At 31.4% G+C, this 18,886-nt stretch overlaps 1 protein-coding gene across 1 annotated transcript; it reads left to right on the forward strand.

The window, feature by feature from the left end:
- The first annotated feature begins 531 nt into the window (after positions 1 to 531).
- Positions 532 to 17,165, forward strand: LOC142325592 (26S proteasome regulatory subunit 8-like). Its single transcript, XM_075367527.1, is given in 6 exon segments — positions 532 to 755; positions 5,319 to 5,515; positions 11,189 to 11,317; positions 12,488 to 12,641; positions 14,138 to 14,347; positions 16,804 to 17,165. Coding segments are annotated over 6 exon segments (1,050 nt in total). The 5' UTR covers positions 532 to 536; the 3' UTR covers positions 16,945 to 17,165.
- The last annotated feature ends 1,721 nt before the right edge of the window (positions 17,166 to 18,886 follow it).

Below are 18,886 nucleotides of genomic sequence, written 5' to 3' on the forward strand. Positions count from 1 at the left end.
TTTTTTTGATCATCATTCACAGAATCCGGTCAATCAGTGTGATGTTCATTCACAGTACTCATTTTATTGGCTTCTGGTGATGCACAAAATGTTATTGCCCACCAAATTATTGTATTTCGATCAACACTTTATGTGTACAGAATAATACAAGAGTAACACATTATGTATATCAATATTATGGTTCAATAATATTACCTGCAATTGAAAAAACCTGCCACTTCCAGGAAACAATATACTGTAACAAAGGACTTAATGTTAAATATAGTAACTTAGTGGTTCTATTGCACTTACTCCAAGTTTTTTCATATTTTTTCTGTCTCAAATGATAGCTACTCCAGTATGATAGCTATCACCAGCATTTGAAAAACCTCAGTCGGTTCCAGGAAACATAAACAAAGGACATATAAACAAATGTAGTAACTTACTGGTTCTATTACACTTTCACTTCTCATGTTTTTTCTCATTCTTATATGATAGCCACTCCATTTAACTTATTTTATAAATTTTAAATTAAATTAATTTTTGTTTCAGTACGTATGTTACGTGAAGAATTACAGTTGTTACAAGAGCAAGGATCTTATGTAGGCGAAGTCGTTAAACTGATGGATAAGAAAAAGGTTTTAGTTAAAGTACATCCAGAAGGTTAATTTGTTGTCGATCTCGATAAAAATATTGATATCAACGATGTTACACCTAATTCAAGAGTCGCATTACGAAATGAATCATATACTCTGCATAAAATATTACCGAACAAGGTCAGTATTTTTTCTTATCGATTAACATTCAGCGTACGGTTTTGTAGATGAACAGTGAAAAATATTTCTTATGTGCAGTAGATTTTTAATGAAATTGAGTTTTACAACTTTGATGATATTAAGTTTGACATTAATGATTACATCAATCCCTTTTGTGTAGCATTTAGAATTATTCAGAATGAAAGCAGGAATATTTTCCACATACTTTAAAAATATACTGCAAACAGAATAGATTCTACTCTATTCTAAACACATTTAACTGAGTAATAAACTTTGTGGGTATATTTCAAGATGTGGCTAGTCTTGTTTCTTAAATAGGTGATGGTAGGTAATAATAGGTAAACAGGAAATGATTATTAACATATTCTATTGATTAACTAAAAATCCTAATTGAAAAATTTAACTAGAAACTAAAAAAAAAAAAATAGTTTCTTGATCCAAAATATTTATATTCTTTCACCAAAATTTCAAACAATAAAATATCATGTTTACTATTTTTGATATTTTAAAGTAGTTTTTGTGAAGAAGTATTTACACAAACCTTATAATGAGCTTGTACTTACACAGATTTAAACTATATATATATATATATATATATATATATATATATATATATATATATATATATATATATATACACAGGGTCATTCACGGGAACTGGATGTTTTTAAAATAATCATAAAAAATTGAATATTTACTAAAAAAGTTTTATTGGTACTGAAACACTTGTTAAATCAAAGCATTTGTTACTTACTCATGAACGAAAAATTATGTTCGGCAAGTGATGTCCATTTTGGGCAATACATTGTTGTAGCTTTTCATGGTAATTGGCCTCAATGAATTGCGATCTTTAGGTCCTCCAATGTACGCAGTTTATTGCCGTAACACGCGATTTCAGAAACCCCCACAGAAAAAAATCACAACTACTCAAGTCGGGGGACCGAGGGGGCCAAGGAATGTCGCCAAATCTGGAAACGATCCGTCCCGGAAACAAGTTATGGAGAACGGCCATCGTCGCCCTCGCTGTGTGCGCTGTAGCTCCATCCTGCTGGAAAACACATTTTGAAAATCGATTCCCCGGTTTCGTAATTCGGGGATGAAAAACGTATTCAACATCGCAACGTAACAATCGGCTGTTACAGTTACGGCAGCGTCATTTTCTTCAAAAAAATACGGTCCAATAACACTGACCTTTCCTATTGCACACCAGACGGTCACCTTTGGGCTATGAAGTGGTCTCTCATGAAGCTGATGTGGGTTTCTTTCTGCCCGATACCGGCAATTCTGTTTGTTGACGAAGCCATTCAGATGAAAACGGGCTTCGTCACTCATTAACAATAAAAAATTTTCATTTTCTTCAAAAATAGTAAGCGTTTGTTGACAAAATTGTAATCGCTGTGTGAAATCTTGCTCTAACTGCTGCACAACGGCTATCTTGTGAGGATGGAAATGCAGGTCTGTGTGCAGAATTCGTCTTACCATAGTTGTGCTCATTTAAAGGGCTGCTGAATGTCTCTGAATAGAGCGGCGTGGGCTTCTGACGATGGCTTCCCTTACTCGTTTGATGTTCTCCAGAGTGCTAGCAGTTCGTCGGGGACCCGGTGGCTTTTTCTTCAATATTGAACTGCTTGTTCGAAGGTTGTTTACCCGTCGCAATATTGTGTTACGAGGAGGGACACTTTCATTACAGTGGATATTAAACTGATGGCGGATATCTTGCTGAACAGCAGTTACGGATTCGTCATTTCGCACAAAACTGTCATACGCGTACAGGCGTTGGTCTAGCGTCCACGGCTCCATCTCAATGACTAAAATGTAAATGCTATGAATAAAGGAAACGTCAGACACCAGCCACGTAAAACTTTCCAATATCATACATGGCTCAGGAACAAGTAGCTGTCTGTTATATATAGACGTTTGCTGTACACAAAAATTTTAAATACAGTATTACGTTTGATTATTGTACGGAAAAAAACAACACTTTGAATAGAACTACAGTATTGCATATTTATTGAAATAAATTTTTTTTTAAATAAATAAATTAAATAGTTACTAATTAAACCAACTGTGTAAAATTTCAAGTTTTTTTTTTTATCGTTTTTCTGAAAATAAAACTAATACTGTACTTCTATAATCAACCAATAAAATTACTGTACTATAAAACAATAAAATACGATATACACTACAAAAATATTAATCAAAATACATGTACAAAAAAATAATGTAAAAATCAAAATAAAACAAATATGAATACATACAATTTATTTATACGTAGATGGTTTAAAATAGCTGTCTATTTTAGTTTAAAGTAAGTCCTGGTACGTATTTTTTTCAATAAGTGACTGCACTTTTGATATTAAAATAATGTCTTCTGATAATCTTTTTCATAAAAAATATTGCTTTAATTTTCTAACCTCTTCTCTAGCTTTGTTACACATGGTGGTAAATCCAGGTTCATCATCATTCATTTTGGAAGTAATCAATTCTTAGGCAGCAACAAGATCACGGATGTCAGTTGATAATGTCCTCTTTGTTGAGCATGTCATCAATATTGGCTAGTCTGTAGTTTCCAAATGGTTCAATAAGTTCTTGTAATTTACTTTGTTCCACACAATTTTTGTTTGTTTCAGTAAGATTTTCAATGTTAGAATTGAAGTTAGTTTGTGGAGGTTTAATACTGGCTTTTATGAAACAATTTCTCACTAACACGAATCCATAAAACTGCTTCCAGCTCCGGTAATGCTTTTAGAAAGCTCATCAGCATCCATGACTACATTCATTGTTGACAATAAGTCCCGTAACACCTTTTTTCTGTACTAAATTTTAAAGTTCTGATAGATCCCCTGATCAGGTGGTTGACGTTAAAAACCGTTCCATCATTATGTTCCTAGTCATCCAAGATTTTTTGAATATCGTTCAGTTTCCACTGAATTTATGTTTACGCCCTTAAAACATAATGGTTTTGCAGCTTTACCGATTTTTAAAGGTTTTTCAAATTCACCAGATATATTCACAGCCAACATAAAAGTTTGTCTTTCTTTTGATTTCTTTCCTCCTGTACATTTTTCCTCTTTCAAACACTTTGTTTTACTGGATAAAGCCCAGAAAAGAAATCAGTCTCATCACAATTAAAAATGTTTCTTTCATTATAACTCGTGCATATTTCATTTAACTTTTTCTTCCACCCAGACACCAAATTCCTATCTAGAGCCCCAGCTTCACCACAAACATTTATTATTGAAACATTGTCTGATTCAGAATTTATCTAACAACCTCCGATGCTCTAAACTCATTGTAGCAGAGTTCTTTAGCAATTTTTAGGGCTATCTCACGTATCAAAAGCAGTCGTAAGTCAAATTGTCAACCTGACATTTTTGGAAATGCACATTAGCTTAACTGATTTTCAGTTCAGACTTAGGATATCAAGTTTGCTTTTTAGATATCGCTTATCTTAGTTTTTCCAACATCAAAACGTTTAGCCATATCACGCACATGAGTTTTTTTTTATAGACATTTATAACAGCTACTTTTTATTTTAATGTCAAGTGTTTACATTTTTGAGAGGTGTTAACTTGCAGTAACATTGGTTGTAATGATTTTTATACAATACACAAAATTGAACGTACAGTAAATGTATGCATAGAAAATGTACTAAAATAAAAAAAATACAGTATAGTATACCGTAACAAAAATATTACACGTGTTTAATGTACACTAAATGTATGTACTTAATGTATACTTGCAATGTACAATACACTTTCAGTAACTGACGTTAAATCATGCTGGATGATGAATTGATTGAAATCATAACATCTGTATGGGAAGCTATATTAACTGTAAACATCTGTATAAGCTATATAACAGCTGTATGGGAAGATCAGCTCTTTTCAGCTCAGTGGGAAACAATACAATTCACAATATGTAAACAAATTAGTCAAACTAAGTATAAAATGAAACAAGAGAAATTAACAATTTTTTAGTTCTGCTGTCTCTTTTTCAAAACTGAACAGTTTTTATAGGTAAATTCATTGTTCGTGTCTGTTATTGAGAAGTATTTTATCTGTTAATACCACTATAAAAATACCGGGGAATTTAAAAGCGTCTGGTATTATGAGGAGTCCATTATTAGGAAGTTTCTTCGAATGTATATATATATATATAAAACAAACCAACTAAAGCTATGAGATTACAGTCACGTGTAGTTTTAAATTAACTAATTATTATGATAGGCAATGTTAAACATTGACTGATACAATCAACTCTTAACTCACAGTTATCAAAGAGTGATATTGTGAAAAAATAATTGAGTATAATAGTTCCCAAAAAATTCATGAGATGACCCAAGTGACCAAAATGTAGAATTAAACTGTGAAATTTGATGTCGAAACAACATATGCCTCTTTTACCCACTTGGAAAAGAGCATCAATAAACTCTCTTGAAAGCTGTCTCTGCCTGCTCTTGTTAGTTAGTAATGAAAGTTATGCAATTCTCAACATTGTAATAGTGTTGTGAGGGTCACTGTTTTGTTGTAACTCAAAAAACATTAAAAAAACTTTTTTTAGGTTGATCCATTGGTCTCATTGATGATGGTAGAAAAAGTTCCGGATTCAACATATGAAATGGTCGGTGGTCTTGATAAACAGATTAAAGAAATCAAGGAGGTTATTGAGTTGCCAGTTAAACATCCAGAATTATTTGATGTGCTTGGTATTGCACAACCTAAAGGTGTATTATTATATGGTCCTCCTGGTACAGGTAACTAAATAATAAATATCATTATATTTTAGTTAATAGTACGTTTTATCTTTGGATTAATATGTGATATACAGGATGATTCAGGAGGAAAGGTGAATGATTTGTAAACTGATTCTAGAGCTTGAAGCGAGGAAAAAAGTTGATACAAACGTTTGTTATCAAGTTACGACCAGCTATAAAAATTTTTCCCGGATTTCAGTTCCCCCCTCCCTATGGTGAAATGAGGTCATACTGAAATTTCTAAGATATTATATAAGGGGGTAAACTAGATGGTTTCTTATGGTTTTTGAACTGAAAAATTGAATAAAATAGGTCTCAAAACTGTATTTCCTGTAGTTTTCATGATCTCCAACATAAGATTAGAAAAATCTGGTGATGAAAAACAATTTTTTTTTTTAGGTTTTAAATATAACAATACTAAATAACTTGATTCTCAAAAATAATTAAACACAATCAAAATTATTATATTATGTCAGAAACTACTAACCACCTAACATTTATTATTAATGCGTTATGATAACATTGAGTAGTATTCATATTAATTTCGAACCATTCAGTTAGTTTGCCAACCTAATTTTTCAAAGGTCTAAATTTATTGTATTAAAAACACAGCTGTTTATAATTTTTACTGATTCATAATGTTTTTCTGTTAAGTTTTATTCTGTTTTGATTTTAATGATAAAAGGTGATTTTTTTTTTGTTTTTCATAGACTTTATTACATCAGTTTTCTCAGAATTAAATCCTCTACAAGTTTTGATAATAAAATTTACAAAAGTTATTGTACTTTAAACCTTAAAAATGTGTTTTTGTCATCAAATTTTTCTGTTTTACTTTGGTTATCATGAAAACTACAGGAGATATATTAAGGATATGCAAGTTAATTAAGATTAATATAGAATATGTAAGATACAAGGTGTGATCAAAAAATACGTTGAATAATTTTTTATTAAAAAAAATAATAAGGTTACATAGAATTCAATTTAATCTCCTTCAAAGTACTGTCCTTGGCTAGCAATGCACTTATCCCAACGTTGACTCCATGACTGGAGGCACTTCTGGAAGACGTCTTTCAGAAGGGCTTTCAGCTGCTCGGTCGTGGCCCTCTCAATGTCAGCAATGGTGTCAAAACGTTTTCCTTTAAGCACAGTTTTAATTTTTGGGAATAGCCAAAAGTCACATGGTGCTAAATCCGGTGCGTATGGCGGATGTGGACAGACAGGAACACTTTTTTCGGCCAAAAACTCGCGAATGAGAAGCGAGGTGTGACACGGCGCGTTGTCGTGGTGAAGAAGGAAGCCATTGGTCCATTTTTCTGGTCACTTTCTTCGTATGTCGTTTCGCTTTGAACGCTTTTATGGATCTACGAGATGTTAAGGTCTTCCGATAGCTCACGAATAGTCATTCGCCTGTTTGAACGGACCATTGTTTCCACTTTTTGCACATTTTCAGCTGTTTTTGAGGTAACTGGACGTCCCGCACACTGCTCGTCTTCAACAGACTCATTTCCGTTTTTAAATCGGTCATACCACTTGTACACATCTTCTAAGTTACCACATTATCGCCGTACACCGATTCTAACATTTCATGAGCTTCTTTGGCACTTTTGCAGCTTAATGTTAATGCGTTGTTCAAAATCCGTGTTGGCGACAGACACGATAAACACAACCTCACTCTAGCGGCTCTGGCAGCTGACTGGCAACCTCGAACGTATTACAACTTGTCCCTGCCTGTCTCAGTTGATCACGCTGTTGGACAAATTACAGCATATGGATATAGCGTCGGCAGTTGCCGCTATAAAAATTCATTTACCGTATTTTTTTATCACACCTCGTATATTAAGGATCTTTTTTTTATTTTTCAGATCAGAAAACATTAGAAATCATAAAGTTTATCCTTATATAATGCCTTAAAAATTTCAGTATGAACTCATTTCACCAGGAGAACTGAAATCTGGGCAAAATTTTTTGCTAGTCATTACTTGATGAAGCATTTTCGAACATACATTTGTATGGACTTTTTTCCTTATTACAAGCTCTGCAATCAGCATCCAAATTAATTATTTCCCTTTCCTTCATAATCACTCTATATATACTCTATATACTCTGGTATTCCCGATAAGATTTCTATTGTACATATTAAAAATCATTGTCCTAGTAAAAATTGTCTTGATTAGAGGAAACTCTTCTGCAGATTGATTGTCCCCTTTCTTTACCATCTTCCTATTCTTCTTTTTCAGCTCTTCTTCCTTGGACAGATAGTTTTATTAATCACCTGTCTGAGATAGGAGATAATGAATTGTAATCGGGTCATATAGCCTCATTGAGGAATAGAAATAAATGTAAATGATATAAAAATATGAAATGTATAATTGCCATTATAAAGTATATAGTAGCCGCTATTAAATAATAGAAAAGTCTACGTAATTATTTCAACTTATTTTATATTTAAATATGATTTGGCCATTAAGCACCACTGAATATTAATTAAAAAAGCAGATTATATTGTTTTAAAAATTTTTCTAAAATAGTTTTTGTTATTGAATATATCAGTCACTTATTACTTTCCTAGCTACGCCGGCCTCCGTGGCTCAAGTGAAACCATCTCAGCCTTTCATATGGCAGTCCCAGGTTTGAATCCCGGTCAGACACTTTCACACGCTACAAAATTGTCATTTCATCTCATCCTCTGAAGCGATACCTAATGGAGGTACCGGAGGCTAAAAAAAAAATTACTCTCGCATCTGTAGCTATATGTTGTGTTACTGTAGAGCAGCTAATTAATAAGCTAATAAGCAGCTAAAAAATAATGGGAAAGTATGTCGATAAAGTTAAAAAAGTATGTAAAGAAGTTTATATTTGTTTAACTTTTGTGCCTTAAGGAGATATTAAAAGATTGTTTTAACAAAAAAAATGTAGATTTAAATAAATTGTAAATAATCTCAGAAAAAAATTTATTCCAGTGCTCTCAAGTCTAAAAAATCTATTTTTGCCAAAAGAATGTTTGTGCTTATGCATGAATGTTGTCCTGTATTTGATCTTATAGCTCTGGACTATGTCGATCATTTTTCTTCAAATTTGGTAGACAGGTTCCAAAAATTTTTCTAAATTTAGAAAAAGGGGTGGGGATGTTTGGCCAAAATAAAATTTCAAATCTCTATTATTGGGCACTTAGAGAAAATATTTTCTTAGAACAGTTTTTTATTGAATCAGAAATAACCAAAGATTTCTTAGTATTTTCACTCCTTCCCAAAAAATGACTTTATACATTTTAATTTTTTTATCTATATCTATATCTTGCTTCAAAAAAGGAGTTAATGACTGATTTTGTGTATATATTTTCTTCATCAATAGGTCTTCAGACTACTACTTTAAATATTACTTCTATCTGTTTTGTCTCCAGAACCACCATAACGTATTACTTCAGAGGATGAATGGGGATGATATGTATGAACGTAAATGAAGTGCAGTCTTGTACAGTCTCAGGTCGACCATTCCTGCTTAATTGAAACCCAACCACCAAAGAACAGCAGTATCCACAATCTAGTATTCAAATCCGTATAAAAGTAACTGCTTTTACTAGGATTTGAACCTTAGAACTCTCGACTTCGAAATCAGCTGATTTAAATAGGTCTTCAGACTACTATTTAAATATTTTTTACTCATTCTACTTCAGTGGTCTGAAGTAACAAATGTTTAATTTTAAAAAAAAATTAAGGTTTATTTTAAATTAAAATTTTTCTTGATAGACTTTACTCTTTAGTATTTCCTGAAAAAAAAAAAATTGGGCAAAAATTTTTACTCTCCTCTTAGAATATTACAACTTCATTTATTTAGAACTATGATTCTACCATTGAATTTTTTAAACTTATTTTCACTACTTAAGGCTTTTCTGTCAAATTTATTTTACCTGAATGGTTCCCCTTGAGTATAGGAGCCTCAAAATGAAAGAAAAAGCTTTTTCACAATTTCAAATTTTAATATTTAAAATGTATTTTGTTAAACAGCTATGTTACTAAAATAACTTAATATCTCTCCCCTGACTGATGGGGAGCTACCAAATTAAAAATAAAAATGAACAGTTTATTTTTTTAATTTTATTATAATTTATTTAAAATCAATTTAGCGAATATTTTAATCATTAAAAAGTCTCCTGATGCATGAGTTCCCAAATTTTTATATAAGGCAAAAACATATTTTTTGAAAGTGTAGTTCTAATTTATTAATATTAAAAATTTTTGTTATCCCATTATTTTATTGAGCTTCTTGGTTTCAGTAATTAAAATTTGAAGATTTACATATAATCAAAGAATAATTTTTTATTTATCGAGTATAGAAGTAATCAGTATTTTGTAATTATTTTTTTGTGTTTCATAAAATTAGAAATAAACATTTTTTTCATAAAAATTTGTAAAAAAAGATTCATAATATTGGTTATTGTTTTTCAATAAAAAAGAATTATTCTATCAGAAAGATACAACAAATAGAGCTTAAAATGATCGAATTGAAAAAATGAATTTAATAACTTGACCGACATAGCCCAGAAACATTATGCGATTTATTGCTGGCATTTTTAAAAATAAGAATCATTTTATTATAAACTGATGACTATTGTAACTCAAAATCTTTCCTTTTTTACTATGAAAAAACTTAAAATAATCTTTCAGTATTATAATCTCCGTTGAGATTAGGACAGAAAGCTTGACGATTTCCAAGCTGAAACATTTGAACACGTCTTCCCAAATCAGCGGATTTGGAAGTCGAGAGTTCCAGTGTTCAAATCCTAGTAAAGCCAGTTATTTTTACACGGATTTGAATACTAGATCATGGATACCGGTGTTCTTTGGTGGTTGGGTTTCAATTAACCATACATCTCAGGAATGGTCGAACTGAGAATGTACAAGACTACACTTCATTTACACTCATACATATCATCCTCTGAAAAATTATCTTAACGGTAGTTAGCAGAGGCTAAACAGGAAAAAGAAACAAGAAAGAAGCTGAAAAATTTGATAAATGTCACTATGAGTATTTATGTGTTTTCAATTTAAAAATGATTTTTATTTCAAGAAAAGATGAAATCACATTGCACCTCAAAGGATTGTCACTTGTCAAAACATTTGCAGTTTTTCTGGTGTACTTCAAATAATGTGAGGATCTAGCATCTTCTTAGTAAGCAAGCTATACCTTTAACAGTTGTGTTTATCAAAATGGAAAGATTTAGGGAAAATTCATCAGTTTCTTCAAATATGTATCCTGTATTATTAAATATTTTTTTCTAATGTATATATCGACAACAGTTTTCAACTCTTTGGTAATGATAGCCGAGTATTAAATCTTGTTTCATCATGAACAGTTTATCCATACATTTTACTTTGTTTATCATGCTTTTGGTTTTGCATTTAAAAAACAAGTCATCGATCATGTCTTGCAATCTGTAGGATTGATGATCAGTTGACATATTTAATAAATTCTACTGAATAATATTGTCTAATGCATCTAAGTTGTAATTAAATGACTATTGGATGTAATTTTAAGACATTTTAATCGCAAGTTTACATTCCTAAGTGTCAGCTTTTGTTAATGTATGTAAACCGTTCTTATTTTAAAAATGATTCTTGTGTGTGTTATGAATATATTTTTTTTCCCCGTATTTATTTGTTTATGCATTTATATAGGTAAAACTTATAGCAAAAGCTGTTGCACATCATACTGAGTGTACATTTATCAGAGTTTCTGGTTCTGAATTGGTACAAAAATTTATTGGAGAGGGTTCACGTATGGTCAGAGAATTATTCGTAATGGCAAGGTAAGCTATTATATAATGTTATTCTTATTATAAGGCATGTTGTTAAACTAAGGTCTCCTGAGATAAAAAACAAAACTGAAAAATATGAAGAAACGTACTTATAAGAACTACATTTATTTATTACTTTTCTATATAGCCGCCTTTAATTTCAATATATTTTCTGATTTGTTGTATACAGCCTGGCATTATGATGCAAAATTTTTTTCATTATTCTTTGTACTTGTTAATCTCAACAGACCGTTCAGAATACTCAGCACCATTTATGCTCATTTGGCCAACTTAAAAATAATTAACCGCTTATAACCTGTTGTAGTCTACAAACCCAACCAGCATAATATTTACTTGTTTTGCTTTATTTTGTGAAGTGGCTTTCTCTTTCAGAAAGTAATGTTTGATCACATAAAATTCTTTGTTGTTTATTTTTCACAAATCGCATTATTTAATCAAATTAAATGACTGCTAAGTTACGAATGTATCTTACTGAAACTTATGTATACTCATAACAGAGATGAAGAAAACTATGAATGACCTTACTGATGACTATGAAAAGCACCATCTGGTGACTCTGCACGAACTTATACCCGTTGTGTATAAAATGAAAAGTTGTGTTAAAAGAAAATCGTTCAATTTGATGAAGTGTCAAATATTTATATTGCTCTTAATGAATATTTTACCCGTTTTTCTATCTTTGAGCAGTTTTATGTCGAGTAGGCATTTCTAATGATAAAACAATCATATTTATAGTAATGCAGAAATAACATTTATGGTGCTGTGCTATTAAATGATAATATATTTTACTTAGAATGTTAACCGTCAATTCTCTATTTTCTTCTTCTTTTTCATGGTGTTTTATGCCCATCTTGGTTTGATTTTTTTTTTCTTTTCAGTACAATGCTTCAACAATCCCTTATCATTATTTACTGCCATTATATACAGTCTCTTTGGAAATAAAATTATTATTTAAGTATTAAAGTGTTGTGCAGAATTGCTTTGTAATGAAAGGAAACATGTTACTTAAATATGCCTTGTGTATGTAAATGAGAAGGTATAAAAGGATTAATTAAAACCTATTTGAATGTGACCACATGTCTAATGATTGCATTCCCTCAACGCCATAGTTGTTAATTTAAAAATTTATTAATTCTTTTTTTTTTGTTATTTATCAAATAGAGAACATGCACCATATATTATCTTTATGGATTAAATAGATTCGATCGGTTCATCGAGAACTGAGTCTGCTAGCGGAAGCGATTCTGAAGTTCAGCGTACTATGTTGGAATTGTTGAATCAGTTGGATGGTTTCGAAGCGACTAAGAATATTAAGGTATAAAAATAATGCTATTTTTAATTTTATTAGTTAAAAGAGTGTTGATGTGATTTGTAATTTACGAAGCTTTCAGTTATCTGTGACAGAGTGGTGGTGTCTCATTCTTTTATCCTGAAGGTCCTGGGTTTTGATCAGGCATGACATTTTTCACGTGCTACAAAACTTTCATTCCACATTTCCATGCATAAGTTTTTGAGATATGATAAATTTTTTCTTAACCCCCAAAAAATTATAATTTATTTAATTATCCTGGACTCGTGATTTATTATCGTTGTATATAATATTCTTTGTATCTTTGATAATATTTATAAAAAACAAAATTTAAAATCTAAACGTAGAAACCTACAAATAAATCACACAGCGTTAATAATATCTATATAAAATACTCTTACACTAATAGTATTATTGAAAATTTTATTAATGTCTATAATGATGAAAAATATAAAACCCAAAATTTTATATATATGTTTATATGTAACAGTACAGAGAAATAAAATGAATCTTAAGATAATTATTTCAAAAAAATAATTATGTGTATGAGGTCTGTTCAGAGAATAACCGAACATTTTTAATTACATGCCACATGCCAACAGAGATATTTATTGAGATACGGTTGGCAGCACTGTGTTCTCCATAACCTTATGCTCTGTAACCACATGTTCTTAGAGTGTTGATATCTTGTTTAGTTTTTTGTTATTGTTATTTGAGTGCATCATGTTGAAGTGCTAGTAGCAATTTTTATAATGTGCGATTTTCAGGAACAACATAAAATTTTGCGTGAACTGGAGAAAACTTTTACAGAAATGATTCAACTTTTGAAACAAGCTTATGAGATTCTTTGTCATATGCGATGTTATGGATGGTTTTTAATGGTTTAAAAGTGGTCGTCAATCGATTGACTATGACTCTTGACCAAGAAGGCTCTCTACTTCAACTGATGACACACGTTCAGAAAATCAGTTCGACTGTCAAGAGAACTTGCAGAAGAGATTCGCATCTCAATCGTATCATGCCGTGACATTTTAACTGAAAAAATTGAGCGTACATCTAGTCGCAGCAAAGTTTGTTCCTTGTTTGTTGACCGAACAGCAGAAAGAACATCGAGTGGATGTTTGTCGGCAACTTCTTGAACAAGCCGATGACAATGAAACATTCATGCAAAGGATCGATCATAATGGGAAACGATAGCTGGGTTTAAGACTACAACATTGAGAGACAAAGTTCAGTCATCAAAAAATCCCGCATTACAAAAATCACTAACACTTGCACTCAAATAACAATAACACAAAAACTAAACGAGATATCAACAATCCGAGAACATGTGGTTACAGAATATGTGGTACAGAGTAGTTACAGAGTTCTTTAGGACTGTCTTGGTGTTTTTTATAAGATTAGTTGTGGAATATTGGAGATTTAGAATTTACAACTCAATTAGGTCTAAAAATAACAGGAAATAATTTGATGTTGAATTATATTTTTTGTAATTTTTTCAGGTTATAATGGCTACAAATCGTATCGACATATTAGATCCAGCTTTGTTGCGACCAGGTCGTATTGATCGTAAAATAGAATTTCCTCCACCAAATGAAGAAGCTCGTCTTGATATTTTACGTATCCACTCTCGCAAAATGAATTTAACACGTGGTATCAATTTACGTAAAATTGCTGAACTAATGCCTGGTGCATCTGGTGCTGAAGTTAAGGTATGTTTCGTTTTTGTTTTTTTCAGGATTTATTAAAACAGGCAGAACATATTTTCAAAATATCAATTGTTTATCCATAATGTAAAAGTTACTTTCACTGTGGTTTTTTTTAAATTTTATACAGTGAAGTAACTTTCATTTCCCACTACTGCTGGTGGAGTGCTAATAGTGCATGTTATGGAGTTGGGATCCCATTTTGTAGCAGATGTCTTGCCATTTCAGTTAACGTATTTTAAAAATGGTGTGTAATAGTTACAAAACTGGAGAAGTTTTGTCAGACTTCAAAAAGTGTATTGTCATGATGCTAAAGAAAGCAGGAGAAGAAAATTTGAAGAATAGGACAATTAGCTTGACTACTCATGCATGAAAAATGTTAACTAGAATTGTAGTTATGGAAAAGAGAAATGTTTGAAGTGGAGAAGTGTTTCTAACACTTCTCCATTCTCCTGTCAATTCTTCAGTAAGAATTGTAGTTAACACTTTTGATGCATGAGTAGTTAAGCTAAGAAGACCAATTTGGTTTCAGAAAAAGTATAGGGACAAGGGAAGTAACTTTAGCATTCAGATTAATAGTAGAAGGAAGATTAAAGAATAAAAAACCGATATAGATGGCATTTATTGACTTAGAAAAGGCATTTGATAACATAGACTGGGATAAAATTTTAAAAAATGTAGGGTTCAAGTATAGAGCTACAAGAACAATCACTAACATTTACAGGAACCAAACTGCAACAGTAATTATCAAAGAGCATAAGAAAGAAGCAATAATAAAAAAGGGAGTCAGACAAGAATGTTCCTTACCACCGTTAATTTTAAATATTTACATAAAACTAGCAGTTAATGGTGTTAAAGAACAGTATAGATCTGGAGTAACAGTGAAAGGTGAAAAGATAAAAATGCTACGATTTGCTGATGATATAGTAATGCTAGCCGAGAGTTGTTTATGCCAGAACAAAACAAAAGTAGTGAAATGTAGTAGAAATAAAGTAGATGGACTGCTGAATATAAAAATAGGATGAGTAAAGACTATGGAAGTAAAACAGTTTTGTTATTTGTGAAGTAGAATTACTAAAGATGGATGAAGCAGGAGTGATATAAAATGCTGAATAGTACAGGTGAAATAAGCTTTCAGTCAGAAATATAATTTGTTTACGTAAAAAATTAATTTAAACATCAAGAAAGCATTTTTTTGAAATGTGGTGAACATAGAGAACGTTAAAAATCAGATGGGTGGGTAAAGTGACAAATGAAGAGCTTTTGCGGCAAATCAATGAAGAAAGTACATTTGGAAAAATATAGCTAAAAGAAAAGACAGACTTATAAGGCCACATCTTAAGGCATCCTGAAATAGTCACTTTGATATTGGAGGGACAGGTAGATGGGAAAAATTGTGCAGGCAGGCAACATTTGGAATATGTGTCAGGGATGTAGGATGTAGGGGGTATACCAAAATGAAATGACTGGCACTAGTTAAGGAATGAAACAAACAAGGTTGAATCAAACCAGTCAAATGGCTTAAGACAAAAAAAAAATTTTAATGTTGATTCTGTTATCAACGTAGTGATTATTACATGTCACGGAACTCAATAAGAAGATAATTCAATTATGGGTGTCCAATTTTAGAGCTATCTGTTCAGCTTTGAAGAAGAAACCTCCAGGTAGGCCATGAAGTGTTCAAACACCCAAAAATATTGAAGCAGTTATTCAATCTCCAGCTCTTAAACACGCTGCTCCGTTAACAAATTTCTGATCATACTATAAGTAGAATTTTTCACAATGACTTACAATTTCATGTTTACAAAAAGATGATCATGCAGCATTTAAATGAATACAGCTGGATTAACCGTAATGCTTCTTGCCAGATATTCTGGAAAATGTTCCAGTGAACTCAATTGTGCTGTTAGGTGACAAAGCCCATTTTCAATTATTGGGTTGTGTTACAACAATTCTTTCGATTCTGTGCTGTGAGTTGTCTAACTTCATTTTACATTTGTATAATTCATAACACAAGACCTCACGATAAATTAGCTCGATTTAAACTCTGCGAGATTGAAACCTCTTCAAAACAGAATTCTTACTCGGTCCCGTCAGATTCCGTTTTGGGAGGGGGAGGTTTTACTATGTGTATTTTACATATACAGAAAAAATATATATAAATACAAAATATATGTATATTTTTTTATTTTACGTATTCATCAAAATTTATGTAGATTTTTTTCATTCATTCAAGTTACTAAACATATTAACATAAAAATCCTAAACATACATTCAACACATTTATACCTAATTCTATATGATCCTAAACATAATTGATTAAGTAATCCTATATATGTAGGTAATATATAAAATTGGATTTTTCTGTATTTATTTTTGTGATACTCTTCTCCCACAAAAAAAAATATATGTATTACTCTAATTGAACTTTGTTTAATTTTGTATATTTTTGTTATTAATAGGGTGAATGTACTGAAGCTGGTATGTATGCGTTACGAGAACGTAGAGTGCATGTAACTCAAGAAGATTTTGAAATGGCAGTAGCTAAAGTAATGCAGAAGGATTCAGAAAAAAATATGTCAATAAAAAAACTTTGGAAATAATTTTTTATTATTGTTATTTTTGTTTTATTATTCAATTTTTTAATGTATAATTTAAATAATAAATAGATTAAACTGGATAATTTGTGTATTAAATCAGTGTGTATGTATATATATGTATGTGTATTGTGTGTATGTATATATACACACAAACACTTTCATACAAATATACAGATGATTTATTTGATTTAAATTACGTAAGAAGGTTATACATTATTATTATTTGAGTAATGGAATTGTTACAAAAATTGTAATTGATTACTTTAATATTACATTAAGAATAAAATGTTTATGTGAATGATTTTGATCAGTTTTCTACCGGTTCTCTTTATGGAGGTAGAGTAAAGATCCTGGTTCCCAAGATAGGCATTTAATAACCTGACTGATAGCTAAAGTACAGGGTGAACATAAATTATTCAGCGCATTTTAGGGGGTTAATAAAAATAAACAGAGCAGTGTGTATTGCGCATTGATTTTATCAAACATTAGTATAGGTACTAGAGTTAATAAATGAGTTACCTTGAATGAACACGCCGGCATGATAACAACAGGGGGGATCATCAGTTGAGCATTGTCTACCGTTCAGGAGAAAAGTAATGTGCGTACTATGGTATTATGAAAACAGATGTTTTGAATTCGTTTTAGTTTAGGATACAGCTGGGATCCTCCTTAAAAAGGTAAAATGTTACTGGTACACAAAAAGGTGCTGGCAGACCTCCCGTCTCCAAGGGAGTTGTAGATCGATTAAGAGAAGCTTGGGTAAATCAACTCTTAGTGTGAATTTAGAACCGGGAATAGCATGACCGCTGTCAATCTGAAGGTTCTATATAATCACCTAAAACTTCAAGCATACAAAATTCAGTCAGAGCATGCAATTGAAGATTATGATAACCCGTGCCGTTATAATTTTGCCATGAACATTTTTGATAAAGTGAACGAAGCTATTTCATTTTTTAAAAAGCAATCTTCTCTGACAAAGCTATATTTCATGTTTTTGGTCATTTTAACTGTCATAATTGTCACATTTGGGATAACGAGAATCATATTTGACAAACACAACAGGATATCTTGAAAATTAACAGTTGGTGTGTTGACTGCTTATAAAGTGATTGGGCCATTCTGCTTCACCGAGCCAATGGTTATTAGCGCTATTTTTCCAGACATGTTACAGGACTATGCAGCACCACAAATTGAACATTGACAACCCAATGTTTATTTTCAACAAGATGGTGCGCGCACCACCACACTGGAGTTTACATGTTGGAACTACTGACATGAACAATTTTCTTAATGTTGGATTGGTTATGATGAACCAATTTCCTGCCTGCCTCAATCTCCTGACATTATGTCACTCGATTTCTTTCTATGTGGGTTTGTCAAAAACTGTTGTATGCAATGAAGACTGTCAACATCAATGAACTAAAAAGAAGAATCGAAGGTGTAATTGTAGAATAACTCTAGATATTCTTTGTAATGTGTGGTGTGAAATTAAATATAGTCTGGACATTTTACCCACCAGAAAAGGTGCTCATGTGGAAGTTACTTGAAGTTAAGTAAGTGTTGTAAACAAAACTGTTTAATGCCCTATTCAGCAATAAAACCTGCATGTAAGCAAAGCTGCTTTGTTCTTTTTTATTAACACCTAAGACACATGAATAATTTATGATCATTCTGAATAATAATCGAATATTAACAAAAGACCCACCCATTTTGAAATGAACCCTTCTTAACTATACTTTCCACCATAATTATTACATATTCATATCATGAGCTAGTAGGAGTTACAATGGGAGGGGGTTGTTGGGGGATGGGTTTTTTTTTAATCATTCATCTTTCTAAGTTTTTTGTGTATACTTTTTTACTAAGTAATTTTTTTTGGTATTTTAGGTACTTACAATAATGAATTTATTGATGATTTCTCATTTGCAAATAGTACTGTGATTCA

The sequence above is a fragment of the Lycorma delicatula genome, chromosome 5, assembly GCF_047948215.1.
Source record: "Lycorma delicatula isolate Av1 chromosome 5, ASM4794821v1, whole genome shotgun sequence".
In the NCBI taxonomy this organism is placed as follows: Eukaryota; Metazoa; Arthropoda; class Insecta; order Hemiptera; family Fulgoridae; genus Lycorma; species Lycorma delicatula.